The sequence below is a fragment of the Thamnophis elegans genome, chromosome 15, assembly GCF_009769535.1.
Source record: "Thamnophis elegans isolate rThaEle1 chromosome 15, rThaEle1.pri, whole genome shotgun sequence".
Taxonomy (NCBI): Eukaryota; Metazoa; Chordata; class Lepidosauria; order Squamata; family Colubridae; genus Thamnophis; species Thamnophis elegans.
The window spans coordinates 3780873-3804182 of record NC_045555.1 but is presented as its reverse complement, the minus strand read 5'-3'; the positions used below and the strand labels follow the sequence as shown (position 1 = coordinate 3804182).

Here is a 23310-nt window from a genome sequence, read left to right as displayed (position 1 = left end):
CCCATCCCTCCCTCCTTCTTTCTCTTTCTTTCTTTCTTTCTTTTCTTTCTTTCTCTTCCTTCCTTTTCTTTCCTCGCTTCCTCCTGCAGCCCGCCATTGCAGCCAACTCCTTCCCGACTTGACGCACAACTTTGGAACCGTGGCAAGGTTTCCCTTTCTGCTCTGTCAATCAATCAATCAAATCACTCATTCACTCAATCAAAATGCCAGAGATGGCATCGCATGAAAATGCAGCTTTATCCCCATCCAATTAACCTTGGGGAAAAAAGGGGCTTTAATAGCGCAGGTAGAAACAGAGTGGGAGAAGTTACTGAGGTGTGAAGGGGACACGTGAGCTGAAGAACTCGCCTTGGCTGGGCCACCCCCTCCCCAGCCACAATCAAGCATGTGATTGGGGGGGGGTCTGACACCAAGAAATGCTGTGCCTTTGACAAGGGTTTGTCTCTAACAGTTAGAGAGCTGGGGAAATACGGATGCTTTAGACTATCGTGAAATCGCTTAAAGCAGTGGTCTCCAACCTTGGCAACTTTAAGACCTGTGGATTTCAACTCCACAGTTGAAAGTCCACAAGTCTTAAAGTTGCCAAGGTTGGAAACCACTGGCTTAAAGCAATGAATCCCTCCTCCTGATCCTTATCTGCTCATCCCAGGGATGGAAAGGATGCTGGGAGTTCTAGTTCAACCACACCCCGAAAGCAGTTTTAAGAACAGAATTGTGCTTGAGGAAGAAATGCCCCATCAAATCTCACACCTGATCCTCTTGCTCAATCTACAGCAGGAGGAGGAGGAGGTGGCCGAAACCCTGTGAAAAAAATCTTCTCTTCAAGGCTGGGAATTTATCTTAAACCTCTTAACGACTCTTTGTCAAGGATAGATGTGGAAAAGGATCCTGGGATTATCCATAGGCTGGTTGTTTAGCAGTTGGACCATCGCTCAGCCACTGGAAAGCACGCAATTAAGACAATCCCCTTGATCAGCCCTGACAATGTCCCTCGGAAACGCCTTTTTCTGCTTCCATCACCACCACCACCATCCTCCTCCTTTTCACGTCGGTCTCCTAACACTTCTTTGCACACCTCTAACCTTTCTCACGCTTACCTCGGCCGTGCACTTAAGTCTTGAGGGCTGGGCTCTCACAAAAGCTCCCTACGCAAAGCCATTGGCTCTGAAAGAGACTCCCAGCCAAGCGAGACAATCAAAACCCTTCTTAAGGGCTTCACCCTTTTTCCCTTGGCAGATGGATTATTGGGCACGCTGTGTCCCGCACCCCACCCCAAAAAACCAACTCATGCCATTCAAGCGGCGGGACACCTGTGCCAAGAGACGAAAAAGACAGACTTCCTGTATTATGGGCCAAAAAAGAAAGCAGAACAAGAATCCGCCAGTGACTTGACATTTTTCATTTCCTTACACATCTGGTAAAGCCCATCTCCATATTTATTGCCGATCCTTGCAACTTTAGCTAGCACGTTGAGGAGGCTGGGGCAACAACTGCTAAGCTAACATTAATCTTTGAAGTAATCCACACATTTTTAAAAGCCAAGGCAGTATTTAAAGCCAGGATTCCTTCCTTTGCAACTGCACTTCTCTTACTTTACGCTGCCGCTTCTTCCGGTTGTGGGAGTGAGCTTAGGCTCACCCCTAACCTTGGTTTCGGCGGGGACGCTGAGAAACCCTTCTTCGTCCCCCTTCCCGATTACGGCCTGAATCTCTGCCTGCGATGATTATTTTTATTTTAAGGGGAAGTAGCAAGCCTCTTCGACGCCATGACAAAACACGAACGTTCGGCAGAGATTCAGGCCGTCCCATACCTCCAATACGAAGACAATCCAACAACGAATTTGTTTATGTGTGTGTGTTTTCAAAGTGGGATTATTATTATTGTTATTGTCACAGTGTTTTGGGAAAGATTCCCTGTTGTATTTCTTTCTTCCTTGGTGCTGGTGTGTTTACGGTCTATTTTTTAAAAAATATTTTCTACCTCCAGTCTGTTTAAATTACAAGTGCTTTTGTTTTGGGGTGCCCCATAAGGAGGTTTGCCCCTTTGAGCCTGGATGTATCCTATCTTGTCCTTACCGCTTGTGTCGCTCGGCCTGAAATAAACGTCCCTACTGCAGCTCGAAACAGATGTGTTCTTTTTCTGGAGTTGCGGCAGCCGGAAGGTGGTAGGAAACAAAATTAGGGGGGGGGAGGCTGCTTCTCTCCATCTTCACCCCACATCCCACCACTTTCCTAGTCTTTTGGAAGATGAGCAGACTTGCCTGTCCCATTCCAAGCAGTTTAGATCTGAAGAAGCCTCACATTGTCAGCCTGGGGGGAGATCAGTGGTGGGTTTCAAAATATTTAGAACCTCTTCTGTAGGTGTGGTCTGCTTTGTGGGAGTGGCTTGCCAGTCATGTGACTGGGCGGGCGTGGCCAACTTGTAAAATGTGGTGAAACTCACTTAACAACACTCTTGCCTAGCAACCAAAATGTTGGCTCAGGAACTCTGGCATTGAAGTGTGCAAATCTTAAAGCTGTCAAGTTACAAGACCCTGGCACCCCTAACCCTTTAGAAAAAAAAAACCTCAGGGGTGTTCAAACTTGACAGCTTTAAGACTTGTGGACTTCAACGCCCAGAATGCCTCCTCCAGTCATGTTGGCTCAGGAACTCTGGCATTGAAGTGTGCAAGTCTTAAAGCTGTCAAGTTACAAGACCCTGGCACCCCTAACCCTTTAGGAAAAAAAAAACCCAGGGGTGTTCAAACTTGGCAGCTTTAAGACTTGTGGACTTCAACTCCCAGAATTCCTCCTCTCGCTCTTCATCTTGATGATGTGCGGACGGGCGGAGGGAGGGAGCTGGAACCAGTTCTAAACGGCACTGTGGATTTGTGGAACCTTCTTCTATAGAAGAGGTTAGAACTGGTAGGAACCCACCCCTGGGGGAGATGGAGAGGGAGTGGAAATACCAGCCAAATCCCCTGGACCATGGACAAGGCGAGCGCAAAATATGATATTAGGGACACAAATTTAAGCCTTTCATCATTTGATGCATGCTTGACATCACGACATTATTAGCAAGATCCAGATGTTTTGGAGTTTGGGGACTCTGATAATTGCTCTATAGCCATGATAGTGAACCTCTCTGCGGGCACATGCACTGTCGCCAGCTGCTCTTCTGGTTTCCAGCAAGCTGGTCTGCGCAGGCACCAGAGTGCCAGGAAACAGCCAAAAAACAGGCTGTTTTCAGGCCATTTTGGTCCGAAAAAAACAGCTGGAAAAATGGCCTGAAAAACAGCCCAAATAACGGCCTGAAAAATGCACATGTGCAGCAGGCAGCTAGTTTTTGAGTTTTCAGCGCTTATGTCCTATGGGAGGGGCCAATCACCTCCAAGCCTTACTCCCAAGTCGTCCCTTCTGTCTTAACTGCTCTTGCCCTCTGGCAGCTGTGTGCATGCGCCAGGGGTGGGTTCCTGCCAGTTCTAACCTCTTCTATAGAAGAAGGTTCCACAAATCTATAGTGCCATTTAGAACCGGTTCCAACTCCCTCCCCCCCGCCCGCCCGCACATCATCAAGATGAAGAGCGAGAGGAGGAATTCTGGGAATTGAAATCCACAAGTCTTAAAGCTGTCAAGTTTGAATACCCCTGGGATTTTTTTTCTAAAGGATTAGGGGTGCAAGGGTCTTGTAACTTGACAGCTTTAAGATTTGCATACTTCAATGCCAGAGTTCCTGAGCCAACATGACAGGAGGAGGAATTCTGGGAGTTGAAGTCCACAAGTCTTAAAGCTGTCAAGTTTGAACACCCCTGGGGTTTTTTTTCCTAAAGGGTTTGGGGTGCAAGCGTCTTGTAACTTGACAGCTTTAAGACTTGCGTGCTTCAAATGCCAGAGTTTTTGAGCCAACATTTTGGTTGCTAAGCAAGAGCGTTGTTAAGTGAGTTTCACCACATTTTACAAGTTGGCCCACCCAGTCACATGACTGACAAGCCGCTCCCACTCGGTCACATGGCCAGCAAGCCACTCCCACCCAGTCACATGGCCAATCACGCACTCCCACAAAGCAGGCCACATCTACAGAAGAGATTCTAAAAAATTTTGAAACCCAACACTGGCATGCGCCCACTGGAAACAGGGGGAGCCTGTTCCTCTCCCTCACTGCTGTCCAAATCTGGAGGCTCTGGAAGCAGCACATAACTCCCAGATGGCCCTGGACCCCTCTCTGCCTCCAACGCAGAGCCCTCGTCCGAGCCTTCCCCAGACTCCAAGACTGGCCCACGTTCCTCCCCAACCTCCTCGCTGTCCGACTCTGCTGCCAGCTCCGTCGGACTACAACAGGAGTTGCATGCCAATCATGGAACAAGCCAATAAAAGACAGAGACAAAAAGAAATATATATATATATATATATAATATCTCGGAATAAAATGTTGCCACCACCAATGAAGAAAAATCACGAAAGTGCATTTGTCACATAAAAGTAAAAGCTTCTTTTAGAGTTTAAAATAGCATTTACACGTAAGCAGCTATATATTAACTATACAAACAACTGGAGTTTTTCATACAATATCTACAAAGAAGCCCTCCCCAAAATTCAGAAAAAAAAGAAAGATGATATTAGAAATAAGGGGAGTGGGCCATTCACGCATCATTGAGGATACAATCTTGGGTACTATGACCCAATGCTAAGATACTTTAGAGAATTGGTGGGCAGGGATTTCATTTCCTGCTTTTAATCTCATTTACTTCCATTTTTTTTCTCCCTCTACTGTACATAAAAAGTCTGTATGCGTCATTCTAATCCCCGATTAGAATTAAGATCTTCCTTTGACATTATTCCTTACTGTCCAGTAAAATGCAACTTTAAAGGGGAAGAAGCAGCTAACTCAAAATAATCCGGTTTAAATTTTTTTCTCCAGGCCCAAAACGGGCTCGCTAGTTGGCAACAGAAAGGATGAACGGGAGCAGTTAACAGTAAGAGGGACCTTGGAGGTCATCTAGCCCAACCCCTTGCTCAAGTAGGAAACCCTACAACATTGAAGTTGTTAACATTTAAGTAAGGAAAACCGATGGAACAGGACCTAGGCATTCGAAACAATGTCGAACCTTTCTGATCGACAAGCTCGGCGTCTTGTCCATTAAAGGCAGACAGAAGACCACGCCCACAAAATATGGCTGTCTTATCCCACCCCAACTAGGGGTAAAACATTTTGAGAGTTAGGGATCCCTCTGAAACAGAAAAGGAAAATGTGTCAAGAGATTTTAAAGGGGGAAATGCATCTTTTCCAAACTGAGTCCGAATCAATAGGCTGAAAACATGCTTGCTTCAGTGAATTCATGAGGACTAGCTTCTCTGCACGATTATATTGGATTGTGCCAGCCCAGCAAGATAAACCAGCCATGTGGGAACCACAATACAATTTCTTCAAAGAGAGACATTGGCTAGAGTTTGACATTAGCTGTTAAAATCCAAAAAAAATAACAGCCAGTCAGCCAAGGGGACATGTTTCATCTTCACTACCATAGAGGATTATAAAGAGAGAGAAAACATGTGTGTGTGTGTGAGAGAGAGAGGGGGGGGGGGCAGAGACAGAGACAGACAGACAGAGGCAGACACAGAGAGAGAGACACACACAGAGACACAGAGAGAGAGAGATGGAGACAGAGAGACAAAGACAGAGACAGACAGAGACAGACAGAGAGAGGCAGAGACAGACAGAGAGAGACAGAAGAGAGAGAGAGAGACAGAGAGACACAGAGACAGACAGACAAGCAGAGACAGGCAGAGAGAGACAGAGAGACAGAGAGAAGAAAGGAGAGAGACAGGCAGACAGACAGACAGACACACACAGAGAGAGAAAGAAAGAAAGACAAAGAGAAAGGAAGGAAGGAAGGAAGAAAGAAAGACAGAGATAAAGGAAGGAAGAAAGAAAAACAGAGAGAAAGGAAGGAAGGAAGGAAGAAAGAAAGAAAGAAAGAAGCAAGCAACTTGGGTCAGCAGTTGGGAACAGATTCCCTAGCTATCCTTGAAGGATCTCCTTTGATTACCAGATCTGGAAAATTCACCAAGACTCAACTGCCTGCCTTTGGATATATATGTGTGTGTGTGATTGAAGAGCTGCCTTCACCAGGTTGGTGCCCCCTAAGTCCCATCATCCCCATCCAGCAAAAGGAACACCCGTGGGAAGTTTCTGCCACGTTCATGCAGGGCAGAAAGCTGCCTGCTGCTGTGTTGGCATCACACTCCCGTATCCAATGGTCAAAGTTGGAGGGAGGCACGGAATGGAGCCCCCTTAGGGGGAGGGCACAAGAGGGCTGGCTGGCATCTGGAATTCTGTAACAAGACTCATTCAATTTTCCTCAAATCATCCTGGAAGTTTTTCTTTCTTTCTTTCTTTCTTTCTTTCTTTCTTTCTTTCTTTCTTTCTTTCTTTCTTTCTTTCTTTCTTTCTCTCTCTCTCTCTCTCTCTCTCTCCCTCCCTCCCTCCCTCCCTCCCTCCTTCTCTGCCTTTTCACCATTTCCCCCAAAGATCAATCATGTCATAATAACGTCATAGCGATCGCCTTCGTCCCTTTGTGTGATGCCTTCCCCCTTCCTACACGCCTCCCCCTTCTTTCCTTCCTACTTTGATTGGCCTTTCAGAAAACCAGGATCAATGCACTCCCCCCCCCTCAATGAAATTAAGGGTGGGGGAACATAAATAAACTACAAACTCTATCGAAATGCAAACACAGCCATCGAAGTGTAAAGTTGGGGGAAAGGCAGAATTTTCCTAATGTCAACAAAACCATGCACTTCCTTGCCATCCCGCTTGGAAACCTGGGTAGTGCGTGTGTGTGTGTTTGTGTGTTGTTGTACTGTTTGCAACGCACAACACAGGTGTTAAAGGAAAGGATCTCACTGGGGCCAAATCTTCTCTGAAAACAGGAGCATCCACCCCACCCCCAAAAGATGCTTTTCCAAATGGACCATTTAGCTAGCCGAACAGCCAGACAATAACAAAAGTTGGAAGGGACCTTGGAGGTCTTCTAGTTCAACCCCTTGCTCAAGTGGGAAACCCAACAGCATTGAAGTTGTTAACATTTAAGTAAGGAAAACCTACAACCGGTGGAACAGAAGTTTCCTTCGGAAGTTGTGGGGGCTTCATCCCTGGAAGCTTTCAAGAAGAAATTGGACTGCCATTTGTCAGGAATGGTGTAGGGTCTCCTGCTTGAGCGGGGGGTTGGACTAGATGACCTACAAGATCCCTTCCCACTCTGCTCATCTGTTAAATTTCAGACAGATGAAATTTTAAAAACCCCAACCAAAGGGGAGTTTAATTATGCCGTAAGGAAGGGTTTGTCCAGTCTTAAAAAGGAAAGAAAAAATGTGAGAAAGAAAAGGAAAGAAAAAAGGAGAGAAAAGACACAATTTAGGGTGTGTGACCGACAAAGGCAGCAATCTTCTCTATCTGGAGCAAGGAGAGGGATGGATGGAACACCACTTGGCAATCATTGCCTTGCTGGAGTGCCTGCTGAAACCCTTACAACCACCAGAATCTTCTTTCAAGGTGTAAAATAGGCAACCTATCATGGTTTCAGAGGAGAAATTGATCCCGTTGAGTTTCTCAAAAAAAAAAAACACCACGGTTTTCCCTTCTTAAGGGGAAAGGCTGAGCAGGTAACAAAGAAAACCCTGAATGAAAATTAGCCCAAAGGAAGTAGGAAACAGGCCTACAGATAGATAATTCACCCATCGTTGCAACGGGGTTTTAAAAAAATGAACCCAGACACATCCAATGTCATCGCCCCACTGTCAGTTGTGCTGTCTTCACCAAAGCAAATCCTCCTCGTTGTAAGTTTTTATTTCCCCCAAGGCTGGAAAGAAAGGAATAGATTTTTAAAGGTGCAAAATACGCAGGACCGGAAAATTGCCGTGTTGCTTTTGTTTCCTCTTTTTTTTTCGTTGTTTCGTTTGAAACTAGGATATAAAATGATGATCCCTTGGTTAAGCCAAGGAGAAAAGAGTAAAATTGGACTGAGAAAAAAGTGCCAGGCATAACAAAGCTCGTTGGAGAGATAATCTGGAGAGAACATCTGCCAATCACATTCAGAAAAAAAAAACGGAAGGGAAGAAGAGGGGGGAAAAGGAGGGGAAGGACAAAATATAGCCCGATTGGCGGATTTAACATCCTGGAATCGCTTTTGCCTCCGTTGGCTGGCAAAACACAATCAAGAGTCAGAAGGGTGTGACATGCAAAAGATTGTCAAGGTGGAGGGGGGGCAGGGTGAGTGGGAAGGGTGTGGGGGGTGGGCGTCGCTCTCTTTCCCCGTTGCTTTGAACAAAAAAGGGGGCCCTGGGCCCAGTCTGTTGACAGGACAAGAACCCTTCTGCACGGACTCCGGAAAGAAGGCACTTCTGTTCACATGATGTCCACAAAGAATTCGCATGGGTTCCCCATGGCTTTCTGGAAGGACTGGCGGCTCCCGGTCAGTTCGGGAGGGATGGAGCTAAGTTCCCGCACGGGGGGACCTCCGGGGGGCCCGCTGATGGCGTAGAGTTTGCCTCCCAGCTTGGGGAAGTGCCCCAGGGAAGGCAGCCCGCCCGGAGGGCCATACGAGTGGTGGCTGCGTGGACTTCTCTCGCTGAGGGTGGCCGAGACGTGGCTGCGGTGGCTAAGTTGGCTGGGGGGCCGCTCGTGCCGCAGGACGCTCCCCCCACCCCTGCTCCAGGTGGCTGGGTCCGACCCGCCGCTGCTGCTGCCACCGCCTGCTGACTTGCGGTCCTTCTCCCGCCGCCGGCTGTTCTCGCTGTTGCTTCGGTTCGAGCCGCTACTTTTGCTTCCTGGAAGGGAGGGGGGTGGACGAGGAAGAGGAGAGGGAGCGGGATTAGGCCCAGAGGTCAAAGAAGGCGGTTGGCATTTGCCTGCCCGTTGGACGATGGGAGTCACGGAAAAAGTCACTGGGGGTGATGATGAAGCAGAGCCGGCGGGATGACAGCGGATGAAAAAGGAGGATGCGGAAGCATGCGGGAAAGCGAAGCAAAGCGGGAGTGTACGATTTTGATGTTTGGTTTGAAGGGATGAAAGCAAATCACATTAGTGGGACAGAAGAAGAGACACCTTGGAAACTGAATGTCGGGATAAGGTCCTGTGCAAATAGGGAGTCCCTGCTGGGCTCCAAAATCCCAGGTTTGGGGGAGATTAGGTTTACAGAGGAAGAGATCTTGTAACAGTGTTGTAGTGTTGACTACCCTCCAGCTGTTTTCGGCCCTCGCAAGTAAAATATCCTATTCTTTTTCAATAGCTACCCTGCTCTCACAAGTTTGGGGGTGTGGTTGTCTGTCCCTTTGTTGTTGTTGTTGTTTTGAAAAATAGGCCTGTGCTTCTGTATGTTTGGGCATCGGAGGTGGGATTCAGCCGGTTCGGGTGTACTGGTAGCTCCGAAGATCAGCTGAGAGAACAAGTGGCTTCTTGTAGAAACCGCCTCTTTCTGAGCTCAGAACTTCCCATGGTGTAGAAATGTCCACCAAAATTGAGGTGTGATTTAAAATTGCCGACTAGTGACTTCAGGATAATTCCCGCTGCAACCGAGATCGGTTTCTTTGCCTCTCCGGGAATTCTGTGAACGGTTAAGGCCAGGGCATACGGTGCTTTTTTAAAAAATACAGGTGGTTGTTGTTTTTTAATTCAAGGACTTAGCTGCGGAAGTGGGGAGGAACAAGTTTAAAATTCCAGAGGAGGGAAAGAAAAGACATGAGAATCTATATGGACTGAAAATGGGGTTCGGAAGGGAGGAAAAAATATGCTTACCAATCCTTTATGAATCCTTCAATCTAAGGCTTGCGCGGGATAAAACAAGGAAAGAGCAATTACCGAAAGCAACATCCCTTATCCGAAAGGAATGGCACAGCAACAACACTTCAATCAACAACAACATGTCAGCCACTTAAGGAGATTCTGGCCCTCTTTCTCACAAATAGACTCACAAGAAGCCACATCACAAGTATCCCACCACAGTTGAGCCCAAAATTTTGGTTCTTAAGCGAGATGTTTCTTAAGCGAGTTGTGCGACCCATTTTACGACCTCTCCTGCCCTGGGGGTTCAGGGAATCACTGCAGTTGCTAAGTAACATGATTGTTAAATGAATCTGCCTTGAGGAGGTTGGGGAGGAACCTGGGCCAGTCCTGGAGTCTGGGGAAGGCTTGGATGAGGGCTCTGTGTCGGAGGCAGAGAGGGGGCCAGGGCCATATGCCAGTTATCAGCTGCCTTCAGAGTCAAACATCAGTGAGGCAGAAGAACAGCTGGAGCCTGTTTCTAGTGTGCACATGAGCAGAGCTGCCAGACGAAGGGAACGGCTAAAGAACAGGGGTCGACTTGGGAGGAAGGCCACAGGTGGACGGTGAATGGCCCCTCCCAGAGGGAATAAAAGAGGAGCGAATGGGGAGTGGAGTTTGCAGGAGGCAAATAGTTCATTCCTGCATTCTTGCAGAGTATTGCGGGGCGTTTGAAAGATCTCGGCCTGGCCACTTTCTAAGCCTGATCAAGGTCGGTAATTGTGAACTCTCTTGAAAGACTGTGGGCCGGGATTTTGCTGGAAAGGAATTCACTGTAAATTAAATTAAAAGGGGTTTATCGGGATGAGGAGTCGTGCAGCTGGGGAAGCCTAGGTCAGAACTCTGCTTGTCAGAAGGTCGCAAACGGGGAATCACGTGACAATGCATCCGTCATAAACGTGAATCGGTTGCCAAGCGTCTGAATTTTGATCACATGATTGTGGGGATGTCGCAAGGGTTCTAAGTCATAAATCCCTTTTTTTTTTCATTTGAACGGTCAGTGAAGGAACTGTTGTAAGTCAAGGACCACCTATGCTTTGCTGGCAAACTGGGAACGCTGGAAAAACCAGCCCTGAGTCTGGAATTGTTCTGAATGCAGAACAAGGGTTGTTGGGAACAACGCTCACACTTTGAAACTGGCTGGCTGCGCGAATCCCCCGTTTCCCGACATTTGCACAGGGTGTGCAGTGAATGTCAAAGGCATCAGACAGGAGACACGGGAGGCCACAATCCAAGGACCACCAAAGCGTCAGCTGCTAAACGTTTCCCCGGCCAGGTTAAGGGACCTGTGTGATTCCATGCAGGCAGCTTAGCTGAACATTGCCCCCCCCTCACCCGACGGCGGTAGCCAGGAATCAGACTCCGTGCAAGATGGACACAAAGGGTCCGTGAGAAGGGAGAGGCAAAGGGAGCGCAGGAGAGGGAGGAATATGCGCAACAGCCAGGGGAGCAGGAAGGCGGGAAGCTTGCCTCTGAGGGCCTTACCTTCGCTGTGCTGGCTTCCCGCGCTGCCGCTGCCGTAACTGAAGCCGGGGTCCTGGTAGGCTGGCGGGAAACATGGAGGGGCGAGGGGATACTGGTAAGGATAACTTTGCCCCAGCGGCCATGGCGTGGAGGGGTGCGGGAGGGGGCCCAGGGTGTCTTGGTCAGAAGCCCCGCTGGAACCGTTGTTGAGGTTCATTGCAGCCATATCTGGAAGAGAGAGGGAGGGGGAGAGAGAGGGAGGGACAGAGGGGGAAAGGGAGGGAGGGAGAGGGAGGGAGGGAGGGAGAGGGGGAACAGAGAGAGAGGGAGGTAGAGGAAGGGAGGGAGAGGGGGGAGGGAGAGAAGGAAGGAGAGAGAGAGGGAGGGAGAGAGGGAGGGAGAGAAGGCGGGAGAGAGAGAGGGGAGAGAGGGTGGGACAGAGGGAGAAGGAGAGGGAGGGAGGGAGAGGGAAGGAAAGAGAGGGAGGGAGAGGGGGAAGAGGGAGGGAGAGGAAGGGAGGGAGTGGGGGAGGGAGGGAGAGAAGGAATGAGAGAGAGGGAGGGAGAGAGGGAGAAAGAAAGAGAGGGAGGGAGAGAAAGAGGGAAGGAGAGGGAGGGAGGGATAGAGGGGGAAAGAGAGGTAGGGAGAGGGGGAAAAGAGAGAGAGGGAGGGAGAGGAAGGGAGGGAGAGAAGGAAGGAGGAAGAGGGAGGGAGAGAGGAGAAAGAGAGAGGGGGAGGGAATGGGAGGGAGAGAGAGGGAAGGAGAGAGAGAAAGAGAGAGAGGGAGGAAGAGAGAGAGGAGGGAGGGGAGAGAGGGAGTGGGAGAAGGAGAGAAAGAAGAACAGCTTGAGAAGCAGAAAGCTCATTCACTCCTGCATGGGAACCAACAATTTGCCTTCAAAATGGCATTTTTGATCTCTTTTAAGCCACCAAACTGGATCATATAAAATTTATTTATTTTTAATCCCACCTTTATTATTTTATTATTTTTATAAATAAGACAAGGCAGCCAGTGCACCTAATACCCTAATATTCCTCCTCCTGTTTCCCCGTGAGTTGGGTTGGGCTGAAAGAGACAGACTGGCCCGAAGAGAAACCCAGCTGGCTTTTCATGCCTAAAGCCGGGCTAGAACTCCCGGCTTCCTGGTTTCTACCAGGCGCCTTAACCAATAGACCAAACTGTCTCCTTTGGTTCAATGAAAGTAGAGTTTTCAATAGAAAGGCTAATATCTGTAAGTTGGCAAGTTTGACGCTTGGCAGGTGTTACGGAAGCAGCTCGGCACTCTCTTGTTTCTTTTAAATCCCAATCTACCTTCCTGGGATTTCCTGGTGGTCTCCCATCCCAGAACAAACCAGCTTTTTCGTGATTACTCAAGGTCAGCTAGCTGCGGTCAACTACTGAGGCAAGAATGGGAAAACAATGATTAAATTTCACAAAAAGAGAGGCTGGGGGAAAAATTCGGCAGTTGAAGGGCTTGGTTTAACTTTGAGCCAAATTCCCCCTTTGTAGTTGTGCCTATGGAGACATGGGCCTAAATACAAACGAACTAAAAATGGAAGGTGCCAGAATAAATAAGCAAAGGTAAAAAGTAAAAGTCGTTCCCGACTCTAGGGGACTCTAGTGTTCATCTCTGTTTCAAAGCAGAAGAGCCAGCGCTGTCCGGAGACATCTCTGTGGTCATGTGGTCGGCATGACTCAACTCCTGAAGCCGCACGGAACACTGTGACCTTCCTACCAAAGGTGGTCCCTATTTTCCTACTTGCATTTTTATGTCCTTTCGAACTGCTAGGTTGGCAGAAGCCAGGACAAGTCACGGGAGCTCACTCCGTTACATGGCGCTAGGGATTCGAACCGCCGAACTGCCCACCTTTATGATCGACAAGCTCAGTGTCTTAGCCACTGAGCCACCTGAGCAAAGGTAAAATGGACGAAAAGAGCAACTTGTCCCAAGGAGATGTGCAACGGAGGCCACTTACTGCCGCAAAGATCTCCAAACACGTAATAGCACTGTTCTGAGAAAGTAATCTTATTCACAGTGTGTCTGAGGTAGCCGTGCTTCAGCATACTGCTGGCGTATTTCCGGGCTTCTCGGCGGTCTTTGAAATCTTCCACGTGGGTGTAAAGCCAGTCGACGACATCTGCTCCTGCACAGAAGAAGCCGGAAGACATGGCAGATATGATTATTCCCCCCACTCTCTCCCTCTCTCTCTCATCTATCTATCTATCCGTCTATCTCTCTCTCTCTCTCTCTCTCTCTCTCTCTCTCTCTCTCTCTCTGTCATCTATCATCTATCTATCATCTATCTATCATCTATCTATCATCTATCTATCATCTATCTATCTATCTCTGTCATCTATCTATCACTTATCTATCTATCACTTATCTATCTATCTATCATCTATCTATCTATCTATCTATCATCTATCTATCTATCTATCTATCTATCTATCTATCTATCTATCTATCTATCTATCTATCTATCTATCTATCTATCTATCTATCTATCTATCTATATCGAATAAACCTAAACCTAAACATATCTATCATCTATCTATTATTTATCTATCTATCATCTATCTATCACCTATCTATCTATCATCTATATCATCTATCTATCTATCATCTATCTATCTATCTATCTATCTATCTATCTATCTATCATCTATATCTATCATTTATCTATCTATTATTTATCTATCTATCATTTATCTATCTATCTGTCATCTATCTAATCTATCTATCTGTCATCTATCATTTATCAATCTATCTATCTATCTCTATCTATCTATCTATCTATCTATCTATCATCTATCTATCATCTATCTATCTATCTATCTATCTATCTATCTATCTATCTATCTATCTATCTATTATCTATCTATCTGTAATCTATCTATCTATCTATCTATCTATCTATCTATCTATCTATCTATCTATCATCTGTTTATCTATCTACCTACCTACCTACCTACCTACCTACCTACCTACCTCTCTATGTAGCTAAGTTGTTGGGTGGCCGCAAAGGGAAGAGGGACGGAGGGAGGGAGGGAAGAGAGGTACTTTCAGGCTTGCAAGATTCTGTTAATGGAACCTCACAATAAAGTTAAACTTACTACTCCTATTTCTATTTCTTGTCTGGACTAAAACTAATTAAAAAGAATCATATAATAAATTAATAAAATATAATAAAACAATCCTCCACCCCAGCGACGGCAACACCTCCTACAAGCCATTTAATGGGCTCCATCCTGCTCTGCCTTCCCCAGGCCCGCTGGCAGAGCCAGGTCTTCAGCGCCTTCCGGATGAGTGTCAGAGTGAGGGCCGTTCTAATCTCCGGGACTAGGTGTATCTCCCTCGGGGATGGGAGTTGCAGAGTTTGGCGAAGTTTCTGAGCCTGGCTAACGTTTTCCCAGGTTCCTCGTTGCCGCAGTTGAAAGGAAAACGAGGGAGCAATTTGATTCAGGCTGGGGAAGAGCTTACCAATCACTGCATTGGAGATGGTGATTTTCAACCACATCCTGTCCCGAATTTCCAGCCCTGAATCCGGCAACTGCATCACTTTGACGATGGTGGCCATGTCGGTTTTCACCGTCAAGGGAGTCTCGTCCAGTTCTGAAAGGGGAAGGGAGATCGGAGATGCTGATCCTGCGGGAGGAGGACGGTCGGGAGAGGCAAAAAAAGAAAGCAACCTCACACGGGGGCAGCCTATCGCGAGAATGGAGGGGAAATCTCTGGCGTGATGTGTGTGTGTTTGTGTGTCCTTAATAACCAGATTTTGCTAGCTTGTATCCACCAGCAAGTTCTTTGACAAGAGCTTAATTAAAAAGATTAAGAGATTTATGGGGTCCTTTGTGCAGATGTTTCATTACCCAACTAGGTAACATCATCAGTGTTACAAGGGATTGTGTTCTGACCGAAGCAAACTCCTGGTCCCGACAAAAACCCCTTTTATTAATTGACTGTGAATTCTGCTCATTTGCATCCAGAAAAGCCTTTCCAGGGAGGATTTACGGTCACAGACATTATCTGTGTTTGGAGAGCTGCCAGGCCGAACTTGGCAGAACTTGGCAAGGAGCCTTCAAGAGTCACAAACCAATGAAGCGAGCCAATGGTCTCCTGCAAACTCCACTCCCCTTTCGCTCCTCTTTTATTCCCTCTGGGAGGGGCCATTCACCGTCCACCTGTGGCCTTACTCCCAAGTCCTGTTCTTTAGCTCTTCCCTTCGTCTGGCCACTCTGCGCATGCGCACACTGGGAACAGGCTCCAGCTGTTCTTCTGCCTCACTGATGTCTGACTCCAAAGGCAGCTGATAACTGGCATACGGCCCTGGCCCCCTCTCTGCCTCCAACAAAGAGCCCACCTCCAAGCCTTCCCCAGATTCCAGGACCGGCCCATCTTCCTCCCCAACCTCCTCACTCTCCGAATCTACTGCCAGATTCGCTGGCTGCTGGCGGGCCACAACTGATTGGGGTTTGCGCTCTCTCCTTCTAGCACTGATGATGTTATCCAGTTGGGTATTGAAACATCTGCAAGCTCAGAGAGGACAAAGTTCAACTCCTGAGCTACACATATTCTCTTCTAAAGGACTTATCTTTGGCAAAATGTGCATCCTGCATGAATTTGCTGTTTTCTAAGAGCAAGGATTTTTTTTTTTTTAAAGACTTTTATACAGAGGCCTGTGAACTGAGCAAAATGTAGCAAGGAGCAACAGCCGAGGCAAAAATGGCAAGTTTGCAGGGCTAACAGAAGTCCTGGAGCCTTCTTCAGCCTTTAAATGACCTACAAGATACTGCAAGCTGGCATTTTGCTATCTGTCTGTCTCTGGCTCTCCAACTAAGTTTTAATTTAGAACTTTGCAGGAAAAATCTTGAACTGGTTCAGAGCTTGATCTGTAAATGCCGAAAACAGCAAAAATGGGACGGGATGGAAGAGGAAGCTGGACGATTTGCAGAAAGTTGGAAAAAGACGGGTTGAATCCTTTTCCTTAGGTGGGAGTTTTCTTCCTAGGCCCTTTTCCTGCACTCTGGTGCTCAGAAATTGTAAATAATCATCCGTCGTCATTGGGATCGACTTGGTAAAGTAAAAGGGAAAGGGAAAGGTTCCCCTTGCACATATATGATTGTCGTTCCCGACTCTAGGGGGCGGTGCTCATCTCCGTTTCAAAGCCGAAGAGCCAGCGCTGTCCGAAGACGTCTCCGTGGTCATGTGGCCGGCATGACTCAACTCCCGAAGGAGCCTCAAACGCTGCTCCCTTCCCACCAAAGGTGGTTCCTATTTTTCTACTTGCTTTCGAACTGCTAGGTTGGCAGAAGCTGGGACAAGTCACGGGAGCTCACTCCGTTATGCGGCGCTGGGGATTCGAACTGCTGAACTGCCGACCTTTTCCGATTGACAAGCTCAGCATCTTAACCCCCCCCCCTCCATATAGACTTGGTAGGTGGATAAAAAGGCCAGATCCAGTTTACACATCTGGCTAGCTGTGCAACCAGACCTAATAATACTGCAGCACACAATGAGGAACAGAACAGGAACATTGAGATGGCTCAGGCCGTGCATTGCAAGACGCATGCTGTAGCATCAAGCTCTTCATGCCAGTTTGCCCCCCCCTCCACCAAGGCTCCGGGCATCTGGATGCCACCGAGCCTTGGCTGGAGGGGACTAAATGATGGAGGCAGTTTGGTTAGTAGCAAGAAAAGCGGTGTGGATTTTTTTTGGCTTTGCAGTGTTCCCGTCGGAAAGGGACATGGGTGGCACTGCCTGACGAAGGGAACGGCTAAGGAACAAGGGTCGACTCGGGACCCTAAGGACACAGGTGGATGGTGAATGGCCTCTCCCATAGGGAATAAAAGAGGAGCGAAAGGGGAGTGGAGCTTGCAGGAGACCATTAATTCATTCCTGCATTCTTGCCAAGTATTGCGGTGTCTGAAAGATATCGGCCACTCTCCCAACCTGATAAAGGTCGGTAAGTGTGAACTCTCTTGAAAGACTGGGAGAGGAAAGATTTGGCTGGAGAGGAATTCACTGTCAATTAAATAAAAGGGGTTTATCAGGATGAGGACTCGGCTTCGTGAGTGCTGGGGAAGCCTAGGACAGAACATCTTCCTATATTTCAGTTGTCAATCATCAGAGTTTACATTTTTCTCCCTTCGTATTTTCAATTCACCCGACATCTCAGCGTCTCCCACAGAAAGTCCCAGCTCCCTGCCGGTTGCAAACAATCAAGGGACTGGCGGTCCCAAGGATCCGGAAGTCAGATGGAGCGGGATGCCCCTTATTAAACTACGTTTCCCAGCATCCCTTGCCACTGACCATGCAACGCAATGTTTAGTTGCAGCTAGAAATTTTGAAATGAAGGCTGGAGAATCTTCTGTCAGTGGGTTGGACTAGAGGACCTCTTAAGCTCCCTTCCTGTTAGGAATATAATCTAACGGTTGGGTTGGCAATATCTAAATCATGGAACAATGTTGTACTGTTACTTTAAATCATACTGTAAAATGTGATTGGTTGCTGGTTTCCTCAATCGGCCATAAGAGGGAGCCAGAACGACTGTTAGCTCTCTGTTTATTAGATGCTGGGCTGATCTGATCTGAGTGTTTTGGAAGCTGGCTGTTAGAGAGTGCCGTGAGCTATTGTAAGTTTTGCAACTGTTAGTAAACACCATTCAGACCAGCCCTTTAATCTTAGAGTGCACTAAGCATCGGCGATTGTTGGGAAGAAATTCCCAGCACGGAAGAATTGATTATGGCTTCTCTCTCTTAAAGGGTCAGAAATCGTTTTAATTGTGTATTTATTTGGGGGAAGACAGAAGTGGGTTCCTACCGGTTTGGACTGGTTTGGGCGAACCGGTAGTGATTTGGCGGCCTGAGTCGCTGGAACCGGCAGCGACCCAGGCCTGCCACGTCCCCGAACCGGTTCTCCTACAGGGCCGCCATCTTCATTTTCAGTTCTGCGCACGCGCAGAACAATTGTAATTGCACAAATTTACGTGTTTTTTTTCCTATTTTTAACATTTTGCGCATGCGCAGACCTGTTTTAGTGCAAATGCGCACCGAACCGGCAGTAATGCCGGGAGCAAACCACCCCTAGGGGGAAGGGTTAAGGTTTGAGGGGCCAATGGGGGCGGGGGGTGGGTGGGCACTGTCTCTTTTTATTCTCTACTCTGCCAGCCCTGCGCAGGAAGGAAACCCTGCCTGGTCCTGGCGGCAGGGTGACTTACTTTCCGAATCGGGAATTGAGCTTGTTAGTGAGGAGCTGGTAGAAGTGATGATGCTCATGGAAGGGCTCATACCGTAACGGGGGTACGCTCCCGTCAAAGCCGTGGTATGAGAAATCCAGGCCGCGGGGTCGATCGGCCGCACCGGCTCAGCTGGATCACGAGAGGAAGGAGGAGGGAGGAGGAAGAGGAAGAGGGAAAAAAACACACAAAGCAGTCAGCCAAACGTTATTTCAGTTTTGTTCAACCTTGGAGGGGAGGGGGGAAATAATGTGGTGAAATAAGAGGCTGTGTGAAATATCCATATCCATATCTATATCTATATCTTTCTTCTAACTATCATCTATCTATCTATCTATCTATCTATCTATCTATCTATCTATCTATTTTTTCTATCTATTTTCTTTCTATCTATTTATCTATCTATCGCTATCTCTCTATATCTATATCTCTATATCTATCTATCTATCTTTCTATTTATCTATATCTGTCTCTATATTTATCTATCTTCTATCTATCTATCATCAATCATCTATCTATCTATCTATCTATCTATCTATCTATCTATCTCTATATCTATCTTTCTTTCTTTCTTTCTCTGTCTGTCTATCTATCTATCTATCTATCTATCTATCTCTATATCTATCTATTTTCTTTCTATTTATCTATCTATCTCTATCACTCTGTCTCTCTCTATATCTATATCTCTATCTATCTATCTCTCTATCTCTATCTCTATCTATCTTCTATCTATCTATCTATCTATCCATCCATCCATCCATCCATCCATCCATCCATCCATCCATCCATCCACCCACCCACCCACCCACCCACCCACCTATCCATCCATCCACCAATCTATCTCTATTCTCTTTTTATATATATATATGGGTGTGTGTGTGTGTTTGTTTGTGTGTACCGTATATACTCGAGTATAGGCCGACCCGAATATAAGCCGAGGCACCTAATTTTACCACCCAAAAACTGGAAAAGTTATTGACTCGAGTATAAGCCTAGGGTGGGAAATGCAGCAGCTACCGGTAAATTTCAAAAATAAAAATAGATACCAATAATGTTTTTGAATATTTATTTCAAAGAAAAACAGTAAACTAGCGGTGTATTCAATGAAATACTTCACTCACCTCATGATGCTGATGTCCCGCTGTGATGATGATGTCCCGTGCAGCCGCGGGAGCGATGTCCCGCCTCCTATGACACACGGCACAGTGATTCCTATCATTGGATCACTGTACCAGAGGAGGTGGGACATCGCTATGTGGCGATGGATAGAGCCAAGGTGGCGCAGTGGTTAAATGCAGCACTGCAGGCTACTGCTAGATCAGCAGGTCAGCGGTTCAAATCTCACCGGCTCAGGGTTGACTCAGCCTTCCATCCTTCCGAGGTGGGTAAAATGAGGACCCAGATTGTTGGGGGCAATATGCTGACTCTCTGTAAACCGCTTAGAGAGGCCTGAAAGGCCTATGAAGCGGTATATAAGTCTACTGCTATTGCTGCTTACCATAACAAGGAGGAGGTGGGACATCGTTGCAGAGCGGCAGGAGGGGGAGGAAGGGGAATCGTAAGACAGCCCTGCATTACATTAGAACGTGAGGAGGGGGGATGGTGCGGTGCGCGCTGCGCGGCAAACTGACACAGAGGGAGGGGAAACTCACAGGGGCACTGGGCCATTCACGAGTGTCACCCAGCGGCATGGCCCCGCCCCTTTTTCTCCTCCATTTCGGGCAAATTTTTCACTGACTCGAGTATAAGCCGAGGCAGCTTTTTTCAGCCCAAAAAGTGGGCTGAAAAACTAGGCTTATACTCGAGTATATACAGTATGTGTGTGTGTGTTCCAGCTGGAGCGCCTCAAGCAATTTCAACCAAACTTGGTACCCAGATGACCTACTCTCTGGAAACAAATAGCAATAGCAGTTAAACTTATATACCGCTTCATAGGGCTTTCAGCCCTCTCTAAGCGGTTTACAGAGTCAGCATATCGCCCCCAACAACAATCTGGGTCCTCATTTTACCCACCTCGGAAGGATGGAAGGCTGAGTCAACCCTGAGCCGGTGAGATTTGAACAGCCGAACTGCAGAACTGCAGTCAGCTGAAGTAGCCTGCAGTGCTGCATTTAACCACTGCGCCACCTCGGCTCTCTGTGGGGGTAAGACTCCCCTAATGCCCCTCGGGGCGTGTGTTCTGTTAAGATACAGCCTGTTGTGCATTAAAATGGCTTCTCCTGTACAGTCCAGTGGAGTTGCCATGGCAACGGCTTCACAGTATTCCACAAGGGGAATAAGGGGGAAAATCCAACATTAGAAATTATGTTTGGTCCGGACATTTTCCCCCTATAAATAAACAGCTTGGCAACGCCGGTTTATCGGCTAGTAAGCTATTAAAAATCAATCTCTCTTCCTCTGGCGTAGTTTTCCTCCACTGCCACAGCCCACTCATTCCTCCCTTCCTTCACTCATTAATTCATTCCTATTGAGCATTTTTTGAACCTCCCTACCTCCTTCAAAGAGGGAGAACACCGACAGAATTCCAACCCTGAATATTATTTCTGATTACCCAAGGAAACCACACAATTCAGGGTGACTTCAAAACATCTACCCTGGCTGGCTCTCTATTAGAATGGGAAAAACTAAGACATACCTCACCACCATCATATCCCTATAAATAAATAAAAAGTCTGAGAAGGCTTGGTAACAGAGTAAGGCACTCCCAAATATTCAACATTGACTAATTTATTAAATGCATAGGCCACCCATCTCAGCTAGAGGTGATATGGATATGAACTGAAATGGTATTCAGCCGGTTCGGACTGGTTCACCTGAATCGGCAGCTGAAATTGTCCGCCCTCGCTCTATGCCATCCTATTTAGGCACATTTTTGAGGCTAGGCGCATGCGTGGAAGGCAAGCACGCATGTGTGGAAGGGTGCGCACACCTGCAAGGGGGGAGGGCCCGTGCGCGGCGAACTGGTGGTAAGAAAATGTGAAACCCACCGCTGAATACAAAGCATTGCTCTTTGCAATTTTTACCAAACAGAGATGGATATTGACTAAAAAAAAAACCTTCATGCCGAAAAATGTAGCAAGGAGCAGTCACTCACCCCTGGGGATTGTGAAGTAACTCCTGGGGGTAGGATCCCAGCATTTGGCCACTGTTAAGCTGATGGGTCTAGGGGGAGAAAACCAAAAGAAAAGAGAACAACAAATTAAGGCAAAAAGAGAAACCAGTGACTGATCTGAAAAGTAGAATAGAATAGATCTGATAAAATCAAGATCACGTGAAGGGTTAATACCACTTTATAAGGCCTTGGTAAGGCCGCACTTGGAATACGGCATTCAGTTTTGGTTGCCACGATGTAGAAAAGATGTGGAGACTCTGGAAAGAGTGCAGAGAGGAGCAACAAAGAGGATTAGGGGACTGGAGGCTAAAACATATGAAGAACGGTTGCAGAAACTGGGTATGTCTAGTTTAATAGAAACAAGGACTAGGGTAGACATGATAGCAGTATTCCAATATCTCAGGGGCTGCCCCTAAGAAGAGGGAGTCAGGCTATTCTCCAAAGCACCTGAGGGCAAGACAGGAAGCAATGGGTGGAAACTAATCAAGTAGAGAAGCAACTTAGAACTAAGGAGAAATTTCCTGACAGTGAGAACAATTAACCAGTGGAACAGAATTTGCCTCCAGAAGTTGTGAATGCCCCAACACTGGAAGTCTTTAAGATGTTGGATAGCCATTTGTCCGAAATGGTATAGGGTTTCCTGCCTAGGCAGGGGGTTGGACTAGAAGACTTCCAAGGTCCCTTCTGTTATTTTATTTTATTTTATTTTATTCTATTCTATTCTATTCTTCATTTCAATATTTTACTCTACTCTACTCTGCTATCAAACTCTGCTATTGTATTATATTGTATCATAAGTAGTCAACCAGGCTGATGGTATGGAGGAGGGGTGGGCAACCGTGGCTCCATCATCACCTGTGAACATCAAGGCTCTGGAATTCTGGGAGTTGAAATCCACAGGGGGTAAAGGGACCGGAGTTGCCCACTCCTGGAATAGAATCAGGACTGTTTCTTTACCTCTTTCTTTTTCTTTGCCCCTTGAACATTTACACTGTTTCTTTCCTGCCAACCCACTCACCTAGGGGTGAAATGCTACCGGTTCGGACCGGTTCCCCCAAACGGGTAATAAAAATGCTCCCCGTCTGCCCGAACTGGTAGTTAAAAAAAACTGCTACCAGTTTGGTTGAAGCAGTTTTTCCAACGATCAGCTGTTTCCTGCTTTCTAGCTCATCTAAATCACGTGGCACAGCAGATTTCTCCATCACCACCTCGCTGTTCGCTTACCTTTGCAGGCCCGCTCTGTGCATATGCGGAAGGTTCTGCGCATGCACAGAAGTGGAGCATGCTCACATTGCTACCGAACCGGTAGAAAAGATAAGTGGTCTCCGTGGTCATGTGGCCGGCATGACTCAATTCCCGAAGGCTCACAGAACGCCGTTCCCTTCCCACCAAAGGTGGCTCCTATTTTTCTACTCACATTTTTTTACCTGCTTTCGAACCGCTAGGTTGGCAGAAGCTGGGACAAGTCACGGGAGCTCGCTCTGTTAACGTGGCGCTTAGGGATTCGAACCGCCGAACTGCCGACCTTCTCTGATCGACAAGCTCCGCGTCTTAGCCCCCGAGCCACCACGTCCCTACCGCATCCGTACATAGGAGCCACCACATGCCCGAAATGAATATATAAACTGGCTCTCTCAAATCTTAGGCGCCCGTAAAAGGCGTTAGAGAGAAAGATTTGTCAGAATCCAGACAAATTTGCCAAAGGA

General features: G+C 47.2%; 1 protein-coding gene across 2 annotated transcripts; it reads right to left on the bottom strand.

Moving 5' to 3' along the window:
- Window positions 1–7520: 7520 nt before the first annotated feature.
- On the bottom strand, window positions 7521–21674 carry DVL1 (dishevelled segment polarity protein 1). Of its 2 annotated transcripts, none has more exons than XM_032231999.1 (6): window positions 21587–21674; window positions 18475–18624; window positions 14739–14870; window positions 13234–13401; window positions 11278–11484; window positions 7521–8801 (listed from the first exon to the last, which is right to left on the bottom strand). In XM_032231999.1, exons 2-6 carry the CDS (start codon window positions 18542–18544, stop codon window positions 8380–8382), a joined length of 999 nt encoding a protein of 332 aa, XP_032087890.1. In that variant the 5' UTR covers window positions 18545–18624; window positions 21587–21674; the 3' UTR covers window positions 7521–8379. The 2 variants fall into 2 exon arrangements, with proteins under 2 accessions (XP_032087890.1, XP_032087892.1); XM_032232001.1 differs by having other exon boundaries at window positions 18547–18624.
- Window positions 21675–23310: the final 1636 nt, after the last annotated feature.